The sequence below is a fragment of the Notechis scutatus genome, chromosome 3 (genome assembly GCF_049901735.1).
Source record: "Notechis scutatus isolate UNSWTSFEM ecotype Mainland chromosome 3, rNotScu1.2, whole genome shotgun sequence".
NCBI lineage: Eukaryota > Metazoa > Chordata > Lepidosauria > Squamata > Elapidae > Notechis > Notechis scutatus.
This window is the reverse complement of record NC_142011.1, coordinates 71962135-71983828: the sequence shown is the minus strand read 5'-3', so window position 1 is coordinate 71983828 and position 21694 is coordinate 71962135. Positions and strand designations below refer to the sequence as shown.

At 35.1% G+C, this 21694-nt stretch overlaps 1 protein-coding gene across 2 annotated transcripts; it reads left to right on the top strand.

Annotated features, from left to right (window-relative positions):
* Window positions 1–1457: 1457 nt before the first annotated feature.
* ZRANB2 (zinc finger RANBP2-type containing 2) lies at window positions 1458–21078 on the top strand. 2 transcript variants are annotated; one of them, XM_026679347.2, is made up of 10 exons: window positions 1458–1608; window positions 3293–3345; window positions 3440–3548; window positions 4504–4586; window positions 6145–6221; window positions 7175–7312; window positions 8360–8538; window positions 13948–14028; window positions 18566–18727; window positions 19317–21078. In XM_026679347.2, exons 1-10 carry the CDS (start codon window positions 1553–1555, stop codon window positions 19378–19380), a joined length of 1002 nt encoding a protein of 333 aa, XP_026535132.1. In that variant the 5' UTR covers window positions 1458–1552; the 3' UTR covers window positions 19381–21078. The 2 variants fall into 2 exon arrangements, with proteins under 2 accessions (XP_026535132.1, XP_087816589.1); XM_087960463.1 differs by having other exon boundaries at window positions 1463–1635.
* The last annotated feature ends 616 nt before the right edge of the window (window positions 21079–21694 follow it).

Here is a 21694-nt window from a genome sequence, read left to right as displayed (position 1 = left end):
TTCTCTTTTGTAGCTCCCCCCCCCCCAAGTAATCTGAGAGAGTGAACCAAAACATTTGCCCATTTCCTTGTCCAGTGCAGGAAAGATTGTAAAAATTACATTTCTAAGCAAGTTAATTCCAGTTCTCTCCTCCCAATTTGTTTCTGCTCACCCTTCCCCCTAATGCTTTCCCCATGTTGTTCCATCCCTCAAGTTCTTATGAATCCTCATAATGCATCATGTATTATTTTATTAACTGTTTCCAATCCTTGTAGATTTATGCTAATAAAATCAATTAGCACTGAACTGTCTTCTTGCAGTTGTGAATAGTTTTGTGAATAGTTTTACCAATTTTCTTAAGCACCATGATTCAAATGGATCTTTGTTCAGCCCTTTTGATAGTCCAACTCTCACTGACATGTGCTGTTATTGAATTTCTTGGTTTATTTAACAAACTTATGCAGCTGTCCATCTCACAAAATGTGCCTCTGGGAAGTATACAATACACAAAAACAATAAAACACTAAATGAAAAGAGAAAAACAAAAAAGATAAAAACTCAAGATTGTGGGAAAGACAGCCATCCCTTAAATCACTTGTTCGTCTCACCATGGTACCCAAAGTTGATGGAAAAACTGTACCTTTCCAAAAGTAGGAATGGGGCCGATCTCACTTCAGGGGGAATGACTTCTACTGACTGGCACATTAAAGGTGGGGAACCATAGCCTTAATAATATGTATTTTTGTTACCAGTATAGTATTTCAGCACTCTTCTCCTTCAACAGGAGTCTTTCTCTCTTGCAGCTGTCCAAGTGCATCAGGTTGCTTGAAACTATTGCTATTTCTTCCAGCAATTTTAATTCCAATGTCTAATTCTAGTCCAGCGTTTCTCATTTCCCATTATATTGTCTATAGTATACGATGCATATAAATAATTTTCAACCTGTTGTTGCTCCATATTGTGCCCTATTACTTCCTGATCAACAGACATATTTTTTATATTTAATATTAATGACTACCCAACAATTTACTACAGCAGTATTTATCCCCGGGAGCTGAAGTCCACACATCTTAAAGTTCCTGAGGTTGAGAAACGCCAGTCTCCTTAATCAAAAGCCAGTTCTTTACAACGAAGCACAAAATAACTTCTCATGTCAAACTTATGCCAGTGCTATAAAGTCCTCCAAAAGTCAGAGGTCGCTCTCTGAACTTCCCATCCTTCGCCTGCCATTGTAGCTTCAGGATCGGCTAGTGGAATGCCTGATGCTTTTCTTTTCTCTGCCTTCGTTTCTAAATCCGTTCGGGGCATTTTCCCCAACGCTCCAACGAGCGGCTAACGAGGGATTCGAGCACCCCCAAAAGTAATAACATTTATTACACCCCCCCCCCAAAAGTAATAACATTACCGAGAGAACCCGTCAGAGAGGAACAGGCGATCATGAAGGCAGCTCTCTTTGCCGCAAGGCCCCTCCGCAATCCTGGCCAATCACCGCCGAAGCCAAGCCGAAGCCTCCTTCGGGTTCGTCCGGAGAGGCGCCCGAGCGGAAAACCTTTGGGCCGTTTCCGAGGCCGAGATGTCGACTAAGAATTTCCGCGTCAGCGACGGAGACTGGATCTGCCCCGACAAGAAGTCAGTAAGGCAGCCAGGACGGAGAAGGTCGGCTGGGTTTTTTGGCCCGTTGAGGCCACACGGGAGGCACCCGGGCAGGCTCCGAGGCCTTGTTTGGCGTGGTACCGCGGGGACGAAACGACCCCGAGGTCGCGGGGAACCGGCGGGTTTTTTTGCCCCCACATTTTTTTCCTCCCTTCCCCTCCCCCACCCCTACCCCGCAATGGGGGTCGATTTTTAGGGAGACCCAGATGCAGCCCCGTGTTAATCGCGGTCACTGCGATTCCTCGTTAGGCCTCCATCTTCCAAACGGCCAGCGCAAGGTCAGATAAACCACCAGTTTAACATTTCCAGGGAGGGATCCCCGGAATCATAAGATATTATCCGGGAAACAATAATAGAAATAATAATACCAAGAATACTATGAATAATAACTATTTCAGCCGCCCGGAAGAAAATTGAGGTTTATTTTTTTTAAATGCGCAGTGGATCGCATCGTCTCGCTGATTGCAATTTCTTCAACCTGCAAAGGGAATTGTTATATCGAGTCGTCCTCATCTTTTTTTAACACGTTAATACATTACATAGGAAATGAACGGGGCAATTTAGAAATGTAAGAAGTAAAGCAGTTCAAAGCCCTGCTACTTTCTGAGTCGCATTTTAAAAATTCATAAAATGTGTCCATTTGGATTTAATTGCACTGCATGCTTCTAAAAAGGTCAAATGATTTTCTGGCTTACTATATGCTCTTTCTGCTTTGTGAATTGGTAGTGGTAGATAACACATAATTGGTAGTGGTAGGTAACACTGGTCTACAAATTTGGGGAAATTATTGCCCTCTATGATAAAATGTATTGATTCCTACATATTTTGATGAGGTGAGTTTTCCAAGGGATAAAGGTGCTGGTTGGCTAAAGTTTTCAAGCTATTTCACAATAAAGATTTATACTCAGGTGAGTCTATTTGCCTACAAGGAAGGAAGGTATTGTGGAGCATAATCTCGCATCCCCCTCGTAATTTTGAATTATTTTGATGCAATTTTGACCTGAAACTGTATCTTGGAAACTGGAGCCAATTAATACTCAGGACTTAATTTTCCTTTATTTCTTTTCCTTTATTACCCAATTCTGGTAAAATTAAGCTGCTTTCATTTCCAAGGCTTTCTCCTTGTAGACAGACCAGTGATGCCTTGTAACTTGTTGACAAAGTACAGTAGAACAATGAAAATGGTACCACATGGAAATGTATACATTTTATCTTCTCTTTGAGACTAAAGATAATTGGCTAAACAAGAAGAAAAAGTCCATGCCTTTCACAGTCCCAATAGTGTGGAGGGAACCCACCAATCATCTCCCCAGGGATGATCCTATTGCAGTTCATAAGAGAAAAGCCAAAAAGCACAGTTTAGATACCGAATAAAGATGGAACCTTGTCGTTTAATCTGATGTTAGAGCTTGTCAGTTTTTCATGCATTCTGGTAAAATTAAGCTACTTTCGTTTCTGAGGCTTTCTCCGTGTAGACCAATGTAATTAAAAGGAAATGGCAGTTATTTTGTAAGCGTGAATAGAAATGTTTGTTTATAAAGCATCTTAAAAAGCATGAGTCTGGATAAGTTGTGAGCTGATTTGCAAAAGTTTGAACTAAAACGTTTGGAAATATTAATTGCATTGAAAGTTCTTAAAATAATGTTTCTTTTATTTGCAGATGTGGTAATGTTAATTTTGCTAGAAGAACCAGCTGTAACAGATGTGGTCGAGGTGATTATATCAACTGTATTTATTTCGATGTGACTGTTCCAAAATTAAACATACAGGAAATTGATTGATTTACATGCCTGTTTTCTACTTTCAGAAAAAACTACAGAAGCTAAAATGATGAAAGCTGGAGGGACTGAGATAGGGAAGACGCTTGCTGAAAAGAGCCGTGGTCTCTTCAGTGCTAATGACTGGCAGTGTAAAACGTATGTTGATCTTGAAACTTTATTCTCAGTTTAATCTTATTGTCCTTTATTTTTAGGGTTTTTTGCTGATATTATCCATATGTGCCTCTTTTATAATTTGTTCACCCTGTTCTTATACTTATTTACTCATAAGAATAATTCATTGAATACGGAAGATCTCACTGCCAAATAGGTGCTGTGTACTGGGTGTACTGTACTGTGTGTATGTGTACTGGGTGTACTGTGATAATCTATTGCTCTTCTGTAAGAGTACAGACTTAAATTGATTCATTTAGTAGATCCAGCAAATTGTTTGGTACATTAAGTAAGAGTCATTTGACAAGTGGGCAGCCTTAAAAATGAAATTAATAAATAATAATGAGAATGTCTACAGTTTCCATATAACTTTAGACAACTTGTGATATCTTTTAGAAGGCAATTGAAGTGGGTTTTTTTAATAAATGGAACATTTATTCGCATTACTAATGTAGTTATCAGTTTTAGCTAAATTGAACTTGATTTCATTATCTGTTGTCTGCCAGCATTTATTTTGTTTGATTTTATTGGTATTTTCATGATATTATGGGAATTGTGCCATTGCTGTAAAATCTATATATGTAACAGAAGAATATCACAATTTATTTAACCCGCTGACAAACCAATGAATTGTTTGGTCAAAGTAAAATATTTTGTTTGCTTGTATTTTGTTCAGATTTAGCTTTAATTATAACTATGGGAAGATTTTTTGTGGCACTAATTATATATAAAAAATAATATGTGCTAAAAAAGTTACATGCATTTTACTTGGCATTTAAATGCTATTTATTTTATCTGAAATATAGGAGAGAAACTCTGCTCTTTCGATTAAAAATTATTTTAAACATTCCAGTTCTTCAGGTGTCAGCTAATATTTACCTTGTTCATTGCTGTACTAGTATTATTTTTAGTTTTTAAACATGTATTTTTCTTCCCAAAGATGTGGTAATGTTAATTGGGCTCGGAGATCAGAATGCAATATGTGCAACACTCCAAAGTATGCCAAACTGGAAGAAAGAACAGGTAATAGCCTTAGCTGAAATATGCTTTAGAAAATACTCTGTACCAAATAATTAAGATGTGCAGCATAGCAGAGATCTGGCTCAAATAATTGAATTGATTCATTTGGAATTTCATACTGATTTGTTGCAGATTTCTAAGTTGAGCTATCATATCAAATCAGTTTGATTGTGTGCATAGGAAAAAGTCATCAGGTTGACATTGAATTATCTTAGGGAAAACTGATTTAATAAAAGATTTATCAGTTCACAAATTTGATCAAGATACATTTGCTAATAGATTTCAGAGGAATTCAAGTCAAATGATAGCAGTGGCTTTGTGGAATGCCCCTCTTTGTGTATTAAGAAATAATTAGCATGTGCAATGTTGAATATTTCCCAAGACCTCTGGTGATACATCCCTTTATTTTTCAAAACAAATGGATTGAGGTGACAACCGTAAACATTGCACAATGCACCAATCCAGGCTTGAAAGGTGTCAGAAATGTTGAAACTTATTTTTAATAGAGATAGATGTTGCAGGAATGTGGAATAGCTTGCAGTTTCAAGTTCAAGAATTACCATCATGATGCTGAATATTGTGAAAAAATACCTATCTGCACTCTCCTTGTTCCAGATTTCAAAAAATGTTCAGGACACAGAAAGCCACAATCCCTTGTAACTGAAACCTTTGCCTCAGTTGGGTGGAAAAGATGCCTTGTGGAGCACAGAAATAATATTACCATGCAAAGCACAGCTTAACATTGAAATTGGCTAATTTTGATTTAGAATAAAGTTCTTAATGTAAGCTTTTTTGCCAGAATTTATTCCCGTGTCATGTGTAGTTACTGATACTGCATATAAACCCCTCTGTAGAATTTTATAACTTGTGGAAATGGTTTTAAGGGACCCACAGGGACTACAGTATTGGGGAAGAAGCTTTGGCTTCCCAGTTGAGTATATAAGGATGTCCATAGCTGTGTAAATGTTTTTAATACCATGGTAGGTGGTGATGTTTTAAAAAAGGGAGAATGATTTCAATATATGAAAATGTTTCCTATAGTGACAGATGCTGCATCTAACACAAAGTTTGATGTGAATTGTTTGTGTGTTATATGCATGCTGCTCAAGATGTGATTTACATTTATAATTTATAACAGTACTATCTGAACAGTTGGAATTGGTGGGGCTGAAAAATGTGCATCTCGATTGGTTCCTCAAACTGTTTCTGTCCATATAATGTGATTTTGTTTGCAATCTTTTCTCCCTCTCTGAGACTCTTAGTCTTGTGCCACAACTCCACTCTGTCAGCTGCCCTGACTGACTTTAGTTTCAAATAACTGTCAGTTCTGTTGACCGTGCCATTGTTTTTGTACTTCTAATTTATCTGCACAGTTAAAACTAATGAAATAATATATAGATGGTTCCTGCACCCCTGTTTCTCTTTCATTTTTTACAGCCTTTTTATGCAAACTTACATAGAAATAAATCTGTGCTATTACTTTTACTTAATATAAAGTAACATGTCATATCCCTAGACTATTGGTTTAGTTTTTGAGGTTTTTGGAAACTTCTTTTTGTAGGATATGGTGGGGGCTTCAATGAAAGGGAGAATGTTGAATATATAGAACGTGAAGAGTCAGATGGGGAATATGATGAGGTGAGTGATACATACTGGTATGTAATGAAATGTTACTTTTAAAATATACTAATGGGAAAACTCATTCCTAAATTCATTCCTTTAATCCTAATTCATGAATATGACTGAAAATGTCAGTTATATGTTTATGCTGAAATAATACATTGGTTTAATTGGTACTGTGATTATACTTAATATATTTCATAATTTTCCTATTTTAGCATGTTACAATTCCATGTTGGCAGTCTTAGATAGCTCTGGAGAACCATATCTAGAATGGGAAATATTGCATAAAACTATAGATTCTTTATCAAGATAAGTTACATACTAATCAGTCCTTCCATTAATTCTATTTGTACACCAAATTACTTATTCTGTTTGCTTGAAAGGAAAATTTAACCAAAAGGAGTAGACAGGGAGGGAAATTGTTAAAAGAAAAAAAATGAAACCATTCTGGAGATTTTTTTCCACCAGCCAATATATACATGAGACTTTTATTTTGTATTTTAAATATACTCATTGGCCAAAAGCCAAAGAAATGTGAGGTAGACAAAAAGTTAGTATTAATTCCATTAATGAATAAACTCTCTAAATAAGGAATTCTATTAGTGAAAATAATGGATCCTTCATATAAAATTAGACCATTTTTTCACATATACTATTATGCATACATATGTACACACATTTGTAGAAAGGGATTGAAAATTTCAGCTCAGCAAGGGTTAACCTCTGCACCCCTATATTAAGTTTAAGAGTTCATCTTAAAATATATAGCTGGACTTGTGCCAGAGTTAGATCTATTTGACTCAACTAATAACCTGAGTTGTTTTTTTTCCTTTTTGCAACAAGAAGATGAGGTAATAGAGTCATTTTTGCATGTAAAACTGTGTGCATATTCTTCAATAAGCCAATGGCTCTTAATTCCTAGGTAAGCATACTCTAATAGTTTAAATTTATGTTTTATTTTTTGTTAGTTTGGTCGCAAAAAGAAAAAATATAGAGGGAAACCTGTTGGTCCTGCGTCTATCTTAAAGGAAGTTGAAGATAAGGAATCTGAAGGGGAAGAAGAGGAGGATGAGGATGGAGATCTGTCTAAGTATAAATTAGATGAGGTAAAAGAAAATCTTCAAGGTGTAACACTCCATTTAAATATAAATGTGCTGAACCTTAACCTTAACTTTTCAACTCTAATATGTCAGAGATCACTTACCTTACCCAGCAACATGGGAAACTTTAGCACTTTTACTTCTGTATGGTAAGTAGCATACAAAGTCCTTTGAATGCTTTAGAAAAGTCTTTAGAAGGGTCTTTAGAAAATAATGTATAATTAGATCAGTTTTCAGTAAATGCCTTATAAAAGATGTGTTCGTACATTTAGGGATGAAATGGCTATTAATGCTTGGGGAGAATAGTTAAAATTGTTCCACAAAACAATTGTGTATATTTAAACAAACATCTTTTTGTTTGGTCCTCAAGGGAACTGTCAAAAATTAAAGCAAATATACAATCAGTTGAAAATATTTTTACTTTGTATTTATTACGTACATCGCCACAACTCACTTGTTGAGATGTACCACTGTAGGAAACAAATAAATAATATATACTGCAGAACAAAAAGCAGAATAAGATACGGTAACTTAACATTGCATGAGAGGAAGCATTTATTCTAGAATGAATTAAATATTTATTTATGGATGAGTGTGTGCATGAACTCATGTTTCCTCCCAGTTAAATTACTGCTTAAGTCCAGTTTTTATTATCAGTTTGATCTGGTTGAATAAAGAAAAAGAACTTAATATTTAAAGATAGTTTCTTTTTTCCTCAAAGGAAATGATGTTAATAGATAGTATTTTAACTGCATCATTCATTCTGCATGGAACTAGGGGTGACAGACAGACAGACATAGTTATTCTGTTGTATTTTGATATATGTTAGTCTAAACATAGTAGCTGGTCACATCATTTTTTTTATCTAAATGAGATGTCCAGCTCTTCTGTCTAAATTTAAAGTTTATAGAATTTTTCTGGTTTATATCATGTGAACAGGCTGCATTAACTTCCTTGTTCCTTGTTATGGACATCCTCTGGGGATTTATTATCAGATTAGTGTACCTACTTTTTTCCTGTTGAACATAAAAAGCTGCCAGTATTATTTTCCAGGATGAAGACGAGGATGATGCTGATCTCTCAAAATATGATCTTGATGGTGGTGAAGAAGAAGATTCTGCCAATAAGAAGAAATCTTCCACTGCTAGCCGAAGTCGCTCCAAGTCTCGATCTTCTCCTTCACAATCTTCATCTCGCTCATCCTCCCATTCAAGCTCAAGGTCTAGGTCCAGGTAAACGGGTACAGGTCAAGGGTAACGCCAGACAAAATGTCAGTATCTAACTTTCTTTATTTACATCTCTTTTGTGATTAACTTTTACATTATTATTTTTTTGCAGTTTAAGTTAGCCTAATCAATCTTACGTATCCAGCTGCAGGGATAAGCAGCATTTAGGATGAGTGAATTGGAGGTGGTTATTCTAAGTTTTATGACAGTTGTGAGTTTAAAAGCCATGAAAATTAAAGATTTCTTAGTTTTAGTATTTTTGTAGCAGCTAAATATAGTCCTGCTATGTCTTCAAGATTGTGTGACTTCAGAGTATGTTTTTGCTAATGGGTTGGTAAGAGGCAAATATTAACCTAAGTATTTAAAGATCTGCTTATTGGCAGAAACTTATAAAAAAGTAAAGTTATCCTTATTTTTAAAGGAAAGAATTGGATTTTAAAGAGAAGAAGAGCTTGTAATTTATTTATTTATTTAAACTTATAAATAAACATGGCTGTCTATATACATATTTTTCTAGTGAGCCTCGTAAAGAGCCTAATTTTGGGCAGCATTTTTTTTTTACCAAAAATTACACATCTCCATTTTGTATCAATTTTATGATGAATATTCATAAAAGGTTGTATATGGAGAAACTGTCAAACATATAGTTATGTTTTAAAATACCTCTAAAGCAAAACTAAGTTGGATAAAAATTAACATTCCAATTAAGGAATTTGTTGATTGCAGGATTCTGTAGTCTCCATATTTTGGATTTTTTAAAATTGATTTAAAATATGTTTATACTATGCTCATTGGCTTACAAATGTAGCCCAGGGCCTTTTATAGAATGATATTATATTATTGGAACAAAATAAAATTCTCTATATTGGGTTATATTCAGACATAACATTCTATAAAAAGAAGACATTCTTTCACTTTGGATATAAGAACTCCAGTACAATGATGATGTCCTTGTTGGAAAGAAGGGAAGAGTGAAATCATTAATTGTTCTTTGCCTCTCCATCTATTGCTGGGGGGTCATCACCCCCATAACATGTAGTAAGTAAGTAAGCAGTAGTAAATAAGCTTAACATGCAGGTGGAAAAATTTACTGGGGTAAATATTAACATTCAAATGTTTAATATAATTTTGTTACACCTCAAACAATATATGGGGAAATTATCCATTTCATAGAAGAGAATATGGCTTGCTTTGTATGTTTACTAAACACATTGACCGACATGTTAATTCTATATATCATGATCTAAAATTAGGGAAAATAGAAGACAGCAATAATTCCTGAATATAAATAAAGGGGAGGGTAAAGTTGATGGAACACAGTGGCTCAGTGGCTAAGACGCTGAGCTTGTCGATCAGAAAGGTCTGTACTTTGGCAGTTCGAATCCCTAGCACAGCGTAATGGAGTGAGTTGCCATTACTTGTCCCAGCTTCTGCCAACCTAGCAGTTTGAAAGCATGTAAAAATACAAGTAGAAAAATAGGGACCACTTTGGTGGGAAGGTAACAGTGTTCCATGCGCCTTCGGTGTTTAGCCATGCTGGACACATGACCACAGAGACATCTTCGGACAGCGCTGGCTTTTCAGCTTTGTAACAGATAAGCACCACCCCATAGAGCCGGAAACGACTAGTATATATGTGCGAGGGGAACCTTTACCTTTTTAATGTTGCTGGAGGAAGATCAAGGGTTGATAGGCTGTGTGAACTAAGAAAATCTGCATTATTAGAAATATTTGTTGCAAAATAATGGAATTCTAATGAACTTTACTAATGTTCATAGAAGATTAGAAAAAAATGTTCCATAAAGTTATCTTTTCGTGAGCTGAAGGGAAAACAATTCAGGCTTTTGTAAGATATCAACCAAATATAACACTTGGGCAGCAATAGTAGAGCAAGTGGATCAAGGGTCCCAAAGTTCAAAACTATTTGGTTACAAAATAAGTTAAAAATATTTTGTTAAATATTTTAACTAACAAGTACTTCATAAGGTATAGATTTTTATTTGGTTGTTGAATTGGTGAACTCAAGACAATACTTTTTTAAAGATTTTTTAAAAAGGAATATTTACATTTTTCAAGATTTTAAAAAATATTTAAAATTTTCAAATATTGTACAAAAACAATATTACTATTCTTTTCATTATAAATATATGAAGCCTATAATTAAAATTGTATAAAATAAACAATAAAAATACCCAACACATATTAAATAACTAAGTACCTCAGTATGGGTATTTTTCATGTGTGTGTGTGTGTGTCCTGTGTATTAAGCTTAATTAGTGCTCCCCCCCTCCCCCCCACTCTATAACAAGGAAAATCACACATAATAGCTTTGTCTGACCTTATATTGTATATTGGGTAAATGTCTTGTATTTTAATGAAACTATCCTGAAGGGGAAAAAAAGTTAACTTAAGAATCATACATTTAAAAAAAGCATAAAAAGGAATTGTGAATTAGATGTGAAGAATAATTTACTCCAAACTGTCAGGACAATGTTCAAGAGAATACACAAGTTTGAATCTTAGATCAAATGAGAAGTTTATGCTTCTTCTCTTGGTGATTTAAATCAATCCATATTTGCCTCCAACGGTCTCCATAAGGCACTGCAGTGAGATGTCGAGCTGGTAGAGATAAAGAACAAAGCCAGGAGATTGATTCAGCAAGTAAACTTTTGAACTCAGCTGATTTCTATGCTTTGCAGATAACCAGAAAAGCAAGAATTCTGGCTCTCTGGATGGCAATCTTGGTGTTTGTCTAAAAAAGGAGATTGTGCTTAGAGATGTTTAATTCTTTATGATCTTTGTTCAGTTTCTTAAAGCTGCTTCTTAAGTAAGATCAATAAAGTTAGCTAGCTAGACATCTGGATACTACGATTTCCCAAGAAAAATAATATCTGCTTAGAATATAATATTCTGAAAACTTTTTAGATGAATATGGAATTCATGGGTCTGGGTTACATCTAGAATGGTCCCTGGTTAAGGAAACTGGATTGAATAGTGAATAAGATATCCAGGTTATGGTCCAGTGCATAACTTGTCCTAAGCACACTTTGTGCTTTTTTTTTTCTTCACTGAGGCTTTATGTCTGTTGACTCTTAATGAGATACGATTCCTCTTAATTAGATATGCAATGCATGAGTGTAGATGTCTCTGTGAATATGATTGGCAGATAGATAGATAGATAGATAGATAGATGATAGATAGATAGATGATAGATAGATAGATAGATAGATAGATAGATAGATCTGCTGAATTTAGCAAGATGGATAAATACCTGTTGAATTTAGCAAGCAGATTCTTTTACTGGTCTTTTATTCTGCTATCTCTCAGCAAGGCCAACTTTATCAGGAATAAAATGAGTCAAGCTATTTGACCAATGTCATGTAAAATACAGTGGAACCTCTGGTCACAACTAATTCATTCCATAACTTCAGTCGCAACCCGATTTGGTTGTAAGCAGAAGTGAGACTGACTCTGCATGTGCCTACAAAAAAAATGGCACAGAAGGGGAAATCAGCGCAGAAAGGGAATTGGCCACGGCCGTGTTTGATCGCCATCTGGTTTTTGAATCGTGACCTGGTTCAAAAATATTGTGGATTCTTTAGTCAGAACCCGATTTGGTCGTGGTCAAAAGCGTTCGTGACCAGAGGTTCCGCTGTACAAGCCTTCACAATATGTTACTGACAGTCACTACTAGCTCCTCTATATTGATTCCCAAAAAGATGCTTTATTATTTGTTTCCAGGGGGGTTAATCTTTCATAAAGAATCACCAGAAGCACTATTCATCAAGCAAGAATGTTAATCTAATTCAGCACATGAGAATTTCCAAATCCGGTCTATTTTTTAAAATTAATTAAAATGTTTCAGATTGAAAATGCAATTTATTTATTTAATGCTGCTAGATCTTTGTATGCTTGATAAATAACAAATTTAGGCCAGAATGGTAATAGTAAATACATTTTCTTGAGTTCTTTTAAAATAGAATACTTTATTATTAAGCAGAAAATCCAATATTTTTTATGAGGGTAAATTAAATTGTACAGTTATCCAGTTTTGTAAGATATATTATGGGAACACTTAAAATTGGAATAAATGTATACAATCTAGGAACCCCCATTTGCATTTTCCTTGTGTTAACAATTTCTTGCCCTGTAAACAGCAAGCTGTATAAAAAGTTGTTTAAAAAGTTTTACTACTCTCATCAGTTTTTGCAATTTGCTGCTATTTAAACTAAAATAGATAAAACCTATCATTATGTTCAGGAAATAGGAATACAGTTTTAAAAATGAAAAGTATGAATACTTTGATGTATCATAAATCAGCAATGTTCCAGATGTTTAATTATGACTAAGAAGACACTCATTTATTTAAAAGAAAATCTCATAGAATATACTGGCATTTACTTTTAAATATATAAAATAGGATTATGTCAGAACAGACCCCACTAAGGCTTATTTCTGAGTAGATATATGCATGTTGCATATATGCATTCATGCAACTTGGTTTTCATCAAGATTTACTGAATTGTAATTAAGTTGCTTTCAAAGTAGTATGCAACATAAATAACTTTAACTTTACTATTTTCTGTTTTGAATTGTGTAATTCTTACTAACTTAATAAGATTCATTTTTGTCTGTTTTTGACTTGCACATCAAAATCCATTGGAAATATTCTTAAAGGTTAAGATAAATCTTTTCAAGGGATTGTAATTTATATTTACAGGTAGTCCTCAACTTACAACTATTCATTTAGCAACCAGTTACAATAGCACTGAAAAATCCTTGCACTTACAACCATTACAGCATCCCCATGGTCACAGGATTGTGATTTTGGCACTTGACAGCCAGCATGTATTTATGATGGTTGCAGTGTCCCAAGGTCATGTGATATCACCATTTATGACCTTCCCAGCCAGCTTCTGGCAATCAGTCAATGGGGAAGTGGTTAATCACTTAATAACCAAGGAAAAAAGGTACTAAAATTGATCCCAGTCATTTGATGACACTTGACCAAATCTTTTAGTGGTGGAATTGTGGTCATAAGTCAAGGACTACGGTAACCTTGTATTATTATTATTATTTATTGACTGCACTTTAAAAAGACAATAAGTTTATCTTATGTGATAACTTGCAAACATAATATATGAAAAATTATTCAGGAAAAATATTTCAAAAAGCAATTTATAACATGACCTGAAAGATAGATAAAAATAAGTCCTGCTTACTTAGCTTATGCAGCTATTTAATTCCTAACCAAATTATTTATTTGTTTGTTTAAATCACTGTGAAAAATGTCCCAGTGAGGTGAAGGAGATAAAATAATGTTATCAAATTCTGTTAAACTAAAAGCTTAAATTCGTTGGATTATTGTTTTTCTCTTCCTCCCAAAAAGAAAAATAAATCTTCATGTTGTTTCAGGTCCAGAAGCTCTTCCAGTTCAAGGTCACGGTCTCATTCCACTTCCAGAGAACGTTCTAGATCTCGTGGGTCGAAATCAAGGTGAATGAGGTAGCAAGCTCTGCTTGTCAGAGGGAGAGAGAGAGAGAGAGATGAAGAGGTCACCATCCATACTACTTTATTATAAGCATTTGCTACAAATGTCTTTCTTTTAATATAATTTTAGTAGCAAATGAAATTATATTTATTAAAGTAGCAAAATTATTATAACAAATTCTCCAAGAAAGTGGGAAAGTGAAGGTATTTATTTATTGTTTTAAAAAAAAATTTACATTTTTGAACCACCCATCTTCCTAAAAGAGGGTTTTTACAGAAACTTATGAAAATTGGAAAAGTGATAATTGTTTAGAGTTTTCAGGGAGAAAGGCAGGAAATCTAACTAACTAAAATGTGTGTATAAATTCAATTTACCACTTAGCAAGTATTATCTGTATTCTAAGATAAACCATATACAGAAATGCTGAATGTTGAATATTCAATCTTAAAATAACAAAGCTCTTTTCCTATTTGTAGTACTTGTTTGTATTTCAAAAAATAGGAAATGATGAAGAGTAATTATATTAAAATATATATCCATAGATAATTTTCTTCGTGTGTAAAACAGATATAGGTAAAGTACTGCCTTGCCAGTCTGATTTTTGCCCTCCCCAAATCTGTCTGAAAATGTGTAGTTAATATGGTTGCCTACAATATAGGGTAGGATTTTAAAAAATTAATTCTAACACAATTGCATGCAAAGGTTTAGGCACTGCTGAGCAAATTGTATGTATCAATGAATCCATGAGTGAACAGAAGCGACAAAATGTCTACATTGTACATTGTTAAACAACTTTTTCTGCATATTTGAATGCATGCTTGCTATTTATATGCACTTTATAAATTCAAAATTAGAAACAGTGAATATGGTAGATACAGAAGTTTAGATATTAGACATTGTACTAGTCAGCACTTTATAATGTTCTTTGGCAGAAAGTTTCAAAATCTTTCCTAAGAGTTTTTTTCCCCTTGATTTAGGAATATTTTCCCACTCTTCCTTGCACAGCTCATCTAGTTTAAAAATGTTCTGAGGTCTTCTTGCCTGTACTGCAGGTTTGGGATGTTCCCACAGATTTTCACTCTGGAAATTGGGAGGTTATGCCAAAATATATTTTCTAGTCAGTGGTTAATGTTGACAGTTGGTGTATGTTTCTGAAATATTACATCTATGTTTTGCTTCAGTTTCATTACTGGGATTAGCATCTGGGATATGTTGATAAGTAGTTAATTCTTGTTTCCAACAACAAAAAATATTTCCTATGCAAAGTATGGTAGAGTTAAGGTAGGCAAGGTACTGTTTCCTTCAAATGTTTTACCCTTTTTGCTAAAAATGTACCTTGTGCAGCTGATGTGTTCACCAATCCAAAACATTAAAAAAAAGTTTCAGGTTTTGTTCACCTGTGAAATTTGTCTTCACCTTTAAATTATAGGCCTACCAAACTAATAACCTTTTGCTATCTTATCAACAACTTGACAGTTAAAAGGGGTGGGGGGGTGGGGGTTAAGGAGCAACTGATGCAACTAGAAAGGTGTCTTAAACTTCTGTACCTATTCAAAGTTTTCTTATTTTAGTTCTGTAAACAACTGCATATGAATATCAAGTAAAAATTTGTAGAAAAATAAAAAAATAACTTTGTACCATGTAAAGATTACATAAGCTTCTGATCATTTAAGAATGTATTAAAATGTGCAGCATGCTGGGTGGAGGTGGTTTCTAAAATTAAAATGTGCAAATGTATCTGTTAACTCACTAAGGGCTAAAATTTGTTGTGCTCAGTTAAATTTTTTTAGTTAAGCTATATACAATTAAGGAATATTTAATCTGAAGTTCAGAGTTTGATAAATGATAGATAACAAGTGCTTAGCAGCAAAGTGACTTTCTTTGATTTTTTTTATGAGGCATCAGAATATTAGGGTGGTTTCAGAATCTAGTTCTTACCACTGTAGTCTCTTTTAGAGACTGAGCTAAAAACCTGTTGTCAAATATAGGTAAAGTTGGCTTCAGCTCATTGTTTCTATTTTGTTTTACAGGTAGTTCTTGACTTAGGACCCCATTTGGGACTGGAATCTTGGTTGTTGAGCGAAGCAGTTAAGTGAAACATCACATGCCTGCTTCGTTCTGCAGCCACCTTCCCAGTTGCAGTTGTTAAGTGATCTCACGGGTTGTTAAGCAGACAGAGCCCCAAGTATGGGGTTCTTGGGGTAGGGGAAGCTCTAGGAAACTCCACTCAAGAACTGAAAATCACTGTGATGAAATCCAAGCAGGATTATCATCCCCTGAGTGAAGAAACCTACATGGCCTGTGGTGGGTCCCCTAGGACCTCCCCTACCCGCCCGAGACACTCCATGCTCATTCCACCCTTCATCCCCGTTCTCTACTTGGATTTTGGCCTGTTCTTGTCTTTGGGATGGCTGAAAGAGTTGCTTGCTGAAGGAGTTTAGCTTTCTTCCTATCTGGAAGGGAACGGCCACTGGCAGAATGCAGGACACAGAGCACAAATCGTTAGGATTTGAAGTCCATTTCTGCAGCCCATCAAAAGATTTCTGCTCTCCTCCATGCACATCAAGGAACTCCTCTGGGAGGGGGCAGGAATGGAGCTTATACTTTCAGGATTTGAGCTGCTTCTATTCCGAGCCAGAAATCAAATCCCTCCATATGCAGGAGGGCTTCAGGGAGCTCAAGCATTCAAGGTTTGATCTCCATTTCTGCACCCCACCAAAGTATAACACCCCTCCATGCGCAAAAGAGAAATCCTCCAGCAGTATTCAAGAATGGAACTCAAATCTTTTCAGTTCTGTTTCTGTACCTTCCAAAGAGCTTTGACTTTGGCAGACAGCTCTTGCAGCCAGCCCCCAGACACAAGTGGGGGTCTTTTTAGAAGGCAGCAGCAATTTGCAAGCTTCCCTGTCAGATTCCACAATGAGGTTCTGAAGAAGCTAGCAAATGGTGATCACATGACCATGGGGCTTTTGGCAATTGGTCATATAAGTGCGAACAGGTTGCCAAGCACCCAGTTTGTGATGACGTGATGTGCGGGTGAGGGCCCAGTGTTTTTTGACAGCCAGAAGTGCTTTACAAACACCCTTTTCCAAGGCTTTCATAATTCTGAATTGTCATTATGTTGAGGACTACCTGTAATCTACTGGATACATGTTAACTTAGTTAACACTTTATTTTTTTGAGAAAATAAAAATCTTAACTCCAAAGCTGCAAGGTACAAAAATTATTAATCTGCTTTTTCCTGTGTAATTTTTTCCATATTTACTACCGTATTTCCTTGAAAATATGATTTAACCAGAAAATAAGCCCTAGCATTTTTCAGGATGCTTGTAATATAAGTCCTATCCCCAAAATAAGCTCCAGTTAAGATTGTCAACCGGACGGGCACATTTAGTGCAGTATTTCTCTGAAAATAAGACATCACCTGAAAATAAGCCTTAATGCAACTTGTAGCAAAAATTAATATAAGATTCGATCTTATTTTGGGGAAAATACGGTAATGAGGCCAAATATTTTAGGTCAAGAATTGGCAGCCAGAAAATAGACATTTCCCTTTCCTTTGAACGATTATATGCTCTTGCGGATGAATGAATTAGTCTGAAATGTTACTGCTTTATATCTTTGAGCTCTATACTTATTCAGGCTGAAATAATCACCATAAACGTGGTGCTTTTTACTTGCCTGTATTGCAAATGCAAATCTTTTACAGATAGTCCTCAACTTACGATCACAAGGGGGACCCGAATTTCAGTTGTTATGTGATACATAATTAAGTTGTCATGTGATCAGCCCAATTTTAATAAATAATACATCTTTACGACCATTTTTCCTGCCATTGTTAAGCAAATCGCATGGTTGGGCGAATCATGTAATTATTAAGGAAATCCGGCATCCCCTATTGAGTTTGCTTGTTGAAAGCCAGCTGGAAAGGTTGAAAGTGGCAATCCCATGGCCACAAGACAGCCATCCTAAATGCAGGCCTGTTGCCAAATGCCCAAATTGCAATCATGGCCGCAGATGGTCGTAACTTCAAGGAAGGAAAGTTACTTCAAGGAAAACTTCAAGGAAAAAAAAGTCATTTTTTCCAAGGCTGTCATAACTTTGAGCTGATGTTTACATGAACAGTTGTAAGTTGAGGATTACTTATACCAACATATTCTTGATGTTACAGTATATAAATGACTGTTGTGATCAGTTCAGCCTAACACTTTAATCAGATATTTGTTTCAAGGGTTTATTAAATAGATAGCATACTACATTATTTAAATTGACCTTTCCCTTCAGCATATGAGTAATTTGTATCTCTATTATTAATATTAAACCAGCGTAAAGGGCTTTTTATATTATGTAGTCAGTTCTGGACAGGCTATTGATGTGGCCCTAGACAAACACTATTTAAAATGGTTGAAGTTTAGGTCCCTGTTAACGTGGCAGTAAGTATTTATACACTAATATCTATTCTTTGAATCTGCATTTCTGTATTTGATATAGAGTATTGCATTTTTGTTTATGCTAGGATTAAGTCTGATTTATTTCTTAAAGATCCAGCTCCAGGTCTGTCAGGGGTTCTCCAACCCCAAGGAAAAGATCTTACTCAAGCTCTCATTCATCCTCCTCCACTGAGAGAAGCAGAAAGAGAAGCCGATCTAGATCTTCTTCTGGTGATCGCAAAAAAAGGCGAACAGGATCACGGTCACCTGAAAGGTTTGGGTTTTGTAGAATAAGAATGGTTGTTCTTTAAATGCTGGCTTTGGAGGAAGAAGGAGCAGAATATTTTACGCTGCGTGTATGTTGTGTTTGTGTATGTGGAGAGATAGCCATTTTATTCCGTCTAGCTGTGGCGATAGATAGATAGATAGATAGATAGATAGATAGATAGATAGATAGATAGATAGATAGATAGATAGATAGATAGATAGATAGATAGATAGATAGATAGATAGATAGATAGATAGATAGATGATAGATAGATAGATGATAGATAGATAGATAGATTTTCTTGCTGCCTTTAATTACCAGTCTTAAAGATAATCATACACATGCAATGCAGAAAATGTGTGATTCTTATAGCACTTTTGTGAAGTTGCATTTTTTTAAAAATGTATAAACTCTTCTTAATCGAAGAGTCTTAATTATTATGTGAACTGTTCCATATTACTAAGATGCAAAGATGAAGTCCTAATAAGTACATTTCAAATCCTATTGCCTCTTCCTCTTTTTTTCATTCCCTGTGACATTCATAGCACTAAAAACTTACTTGTTTGCATGCTTTCTCCCATTTTTTATCTTTCAGAAACCGCAGGTCATCCTCTGGATCCTCTCATTCTGGATCTCGTACAAGTTCCAAAAAGAAATAATGTACAAAATTCAAATACACACACACACGCAAAAACAACAGTCCATTGCATGAGATAATATTAAAAAGTTGATGTTTTATTTGGTCAGAAATGGTACATCCTACTAATAGAGATGCATGTTTAATGGAAAACTGAAGCTAGTTTAACTCATAAAACATGTCATGAAATATTTTAAGCCATAAATTGATCCCGGAAAGGCATTTTTTTTTTAAAATTGGGCTTAATCTAGAACAGGTAGTTTTAATTTAGTCTAGTTTGAGAGTATCAGCCAAGTACCTTCCTGATCTGTTGCTCTGTCATCATGTAGATTTCAAAATCTAGTTTCTGAAAAAGTTTAGTTTAATATTTCTTTGTCATCATTTCACTATTAGTAGGCAGGAACGTATCTCCATTTCAGAGTAGAATATTTCTTTATAGGAACAACTCTTTTTAGTGGGTTTGTGATTTCTAACTGAGAAGGAGCCTCGTATAAATTATTTCCTGGATATTTTGCAAAAATCCCAAATCTTTCTGTATAAATTTCTGCAGAATTTTATAATGTATTACGTAAGGCATGTGCTGTATTTGATTCCATAGTCCTTCACTCTTTATTGACTCAGCAAATTACTATGCTGTAGATAAAATATGGAAAGAAATATATTTCCTTCAGGCAAGGCATCTAGGTATCCTTGATGGTACTCCTGCCACCAGAAGACATTAAACTAGTGTCACTTGGTGAAATCGCAGCAACAATGAAGAAAACCCCTTGTGTAAAATCAGTGATTTTCGGGGAAAATAGCTTTCAGAACTAGAAATTATTTGTGCTCTAGCAGTAGTCCAGTCCTATACAGGCCTGTTTGGCCAGAATACCATTTTTGGAAAACCACAAAGAACAACTTGATGAATCAACATCTACAAACTAGCCAAATTGGTATGATCTGGAGAAGAAGCATTGTTCTTGAAATGGTTTATACAAAAGAATAGAAATCCTAAAACCTCTCATCTGTTTCAACTAATTCATGGCTTAACATGTTTCATTTTCACTTTTTGTTTTACTGTCAAATGTATTTGTTAAGTACTGACCATTCTTAAACTAATTGGGGAAGATATGTTTGTTATCTTCAGTCACATCCAAGGTAAGTATGTTAAGGGAAATTAATAAATCTAAGGAATAGGCTACGCCTTCAATATCTTGCATTTTGGAAAACCTGCTTTGTAAAACAAACTGCTTGATGACAAATGGAGCAGAACTGCCAACAACTTTTCCCCCCCATTTCATGGACATCTTAAAGTTGATGGGGGTGGGTGGGCTGATCAATGACATAGCAATAAGGCTTTGCTGTGTGAGTGTTTTGGATAAATTTTGCAGAAAAATATGCCTGTAATCCTATATTGCTTCCTCTTAGGTGTCCTCTCTCTTGTGCTAAATTGTAGCATAGGTTGCACAATACAGATAGTCTTGTAACTGTGCCTCTCTGACTTTTTGAAAGTATAAAAATATGTGAAACCCAGATTTGCTAAATGCTACATGTTAACAATTTGCTATTCTTGTGCTTTTATTCACAGTATTGTACCTAACAAGTTTTAATCTCGGGATATGATAGGCTAGAATAACTAAAGGAAAATTATGGGTTTCATTTGGCTGGGATTCAAATTGTATTGGTTATATGAAGATCCAATTCTGTGGATTTGTAAATAAAGCATGCCAGTTTAAAAAAATGTCATTTATTTGTAGTCTGTATCCTTTCTGCTTAATGCCAGATGTTGCATAGATTGCAGTTCATTTCATTTATCTTCAATATCATGACTTGAAACAATTTAAATATACTTGAAGTTTTGATCCCAAGTAAATCTGGAGATAGACTAATAATGGTATTTGTAGTATGAGAGATAACTGTAAAAGCAACAGTGGGCCTGCTTATTCCTCTTTTGTCAAGTCCAATGTGGGGGTGGGGGGGGGGGCTAGAACAAGGGTTGGGAATCAAGCCGAAAACAAAGCATCAAAAATGTATTCTTACAAACCCAAAATAAATTTGGTTTGTTTCATAGGATACAAAGTATACAAATTAGTGGACATGAAACTTTAAAATTTGGGACTACAATAAAAAAGATGATTATTTAGATACCCTGCACAGGTAGTCCTCAACGTACGACCACAATTGAGCCCAAAAAGTATATTGTCAAGCGAGAAATTTGTTAAGTGAGTTTTGTCCCATTTTACGACTTGCCACATTTATTTAGTGAATCACTGCAGTTGTTAAATTACTAACACGGTTGTTAAGTGAATCTGGTTTCCCCATTGAGTTTGTTTATCAGAAGGTCTTAAAAGGGGATC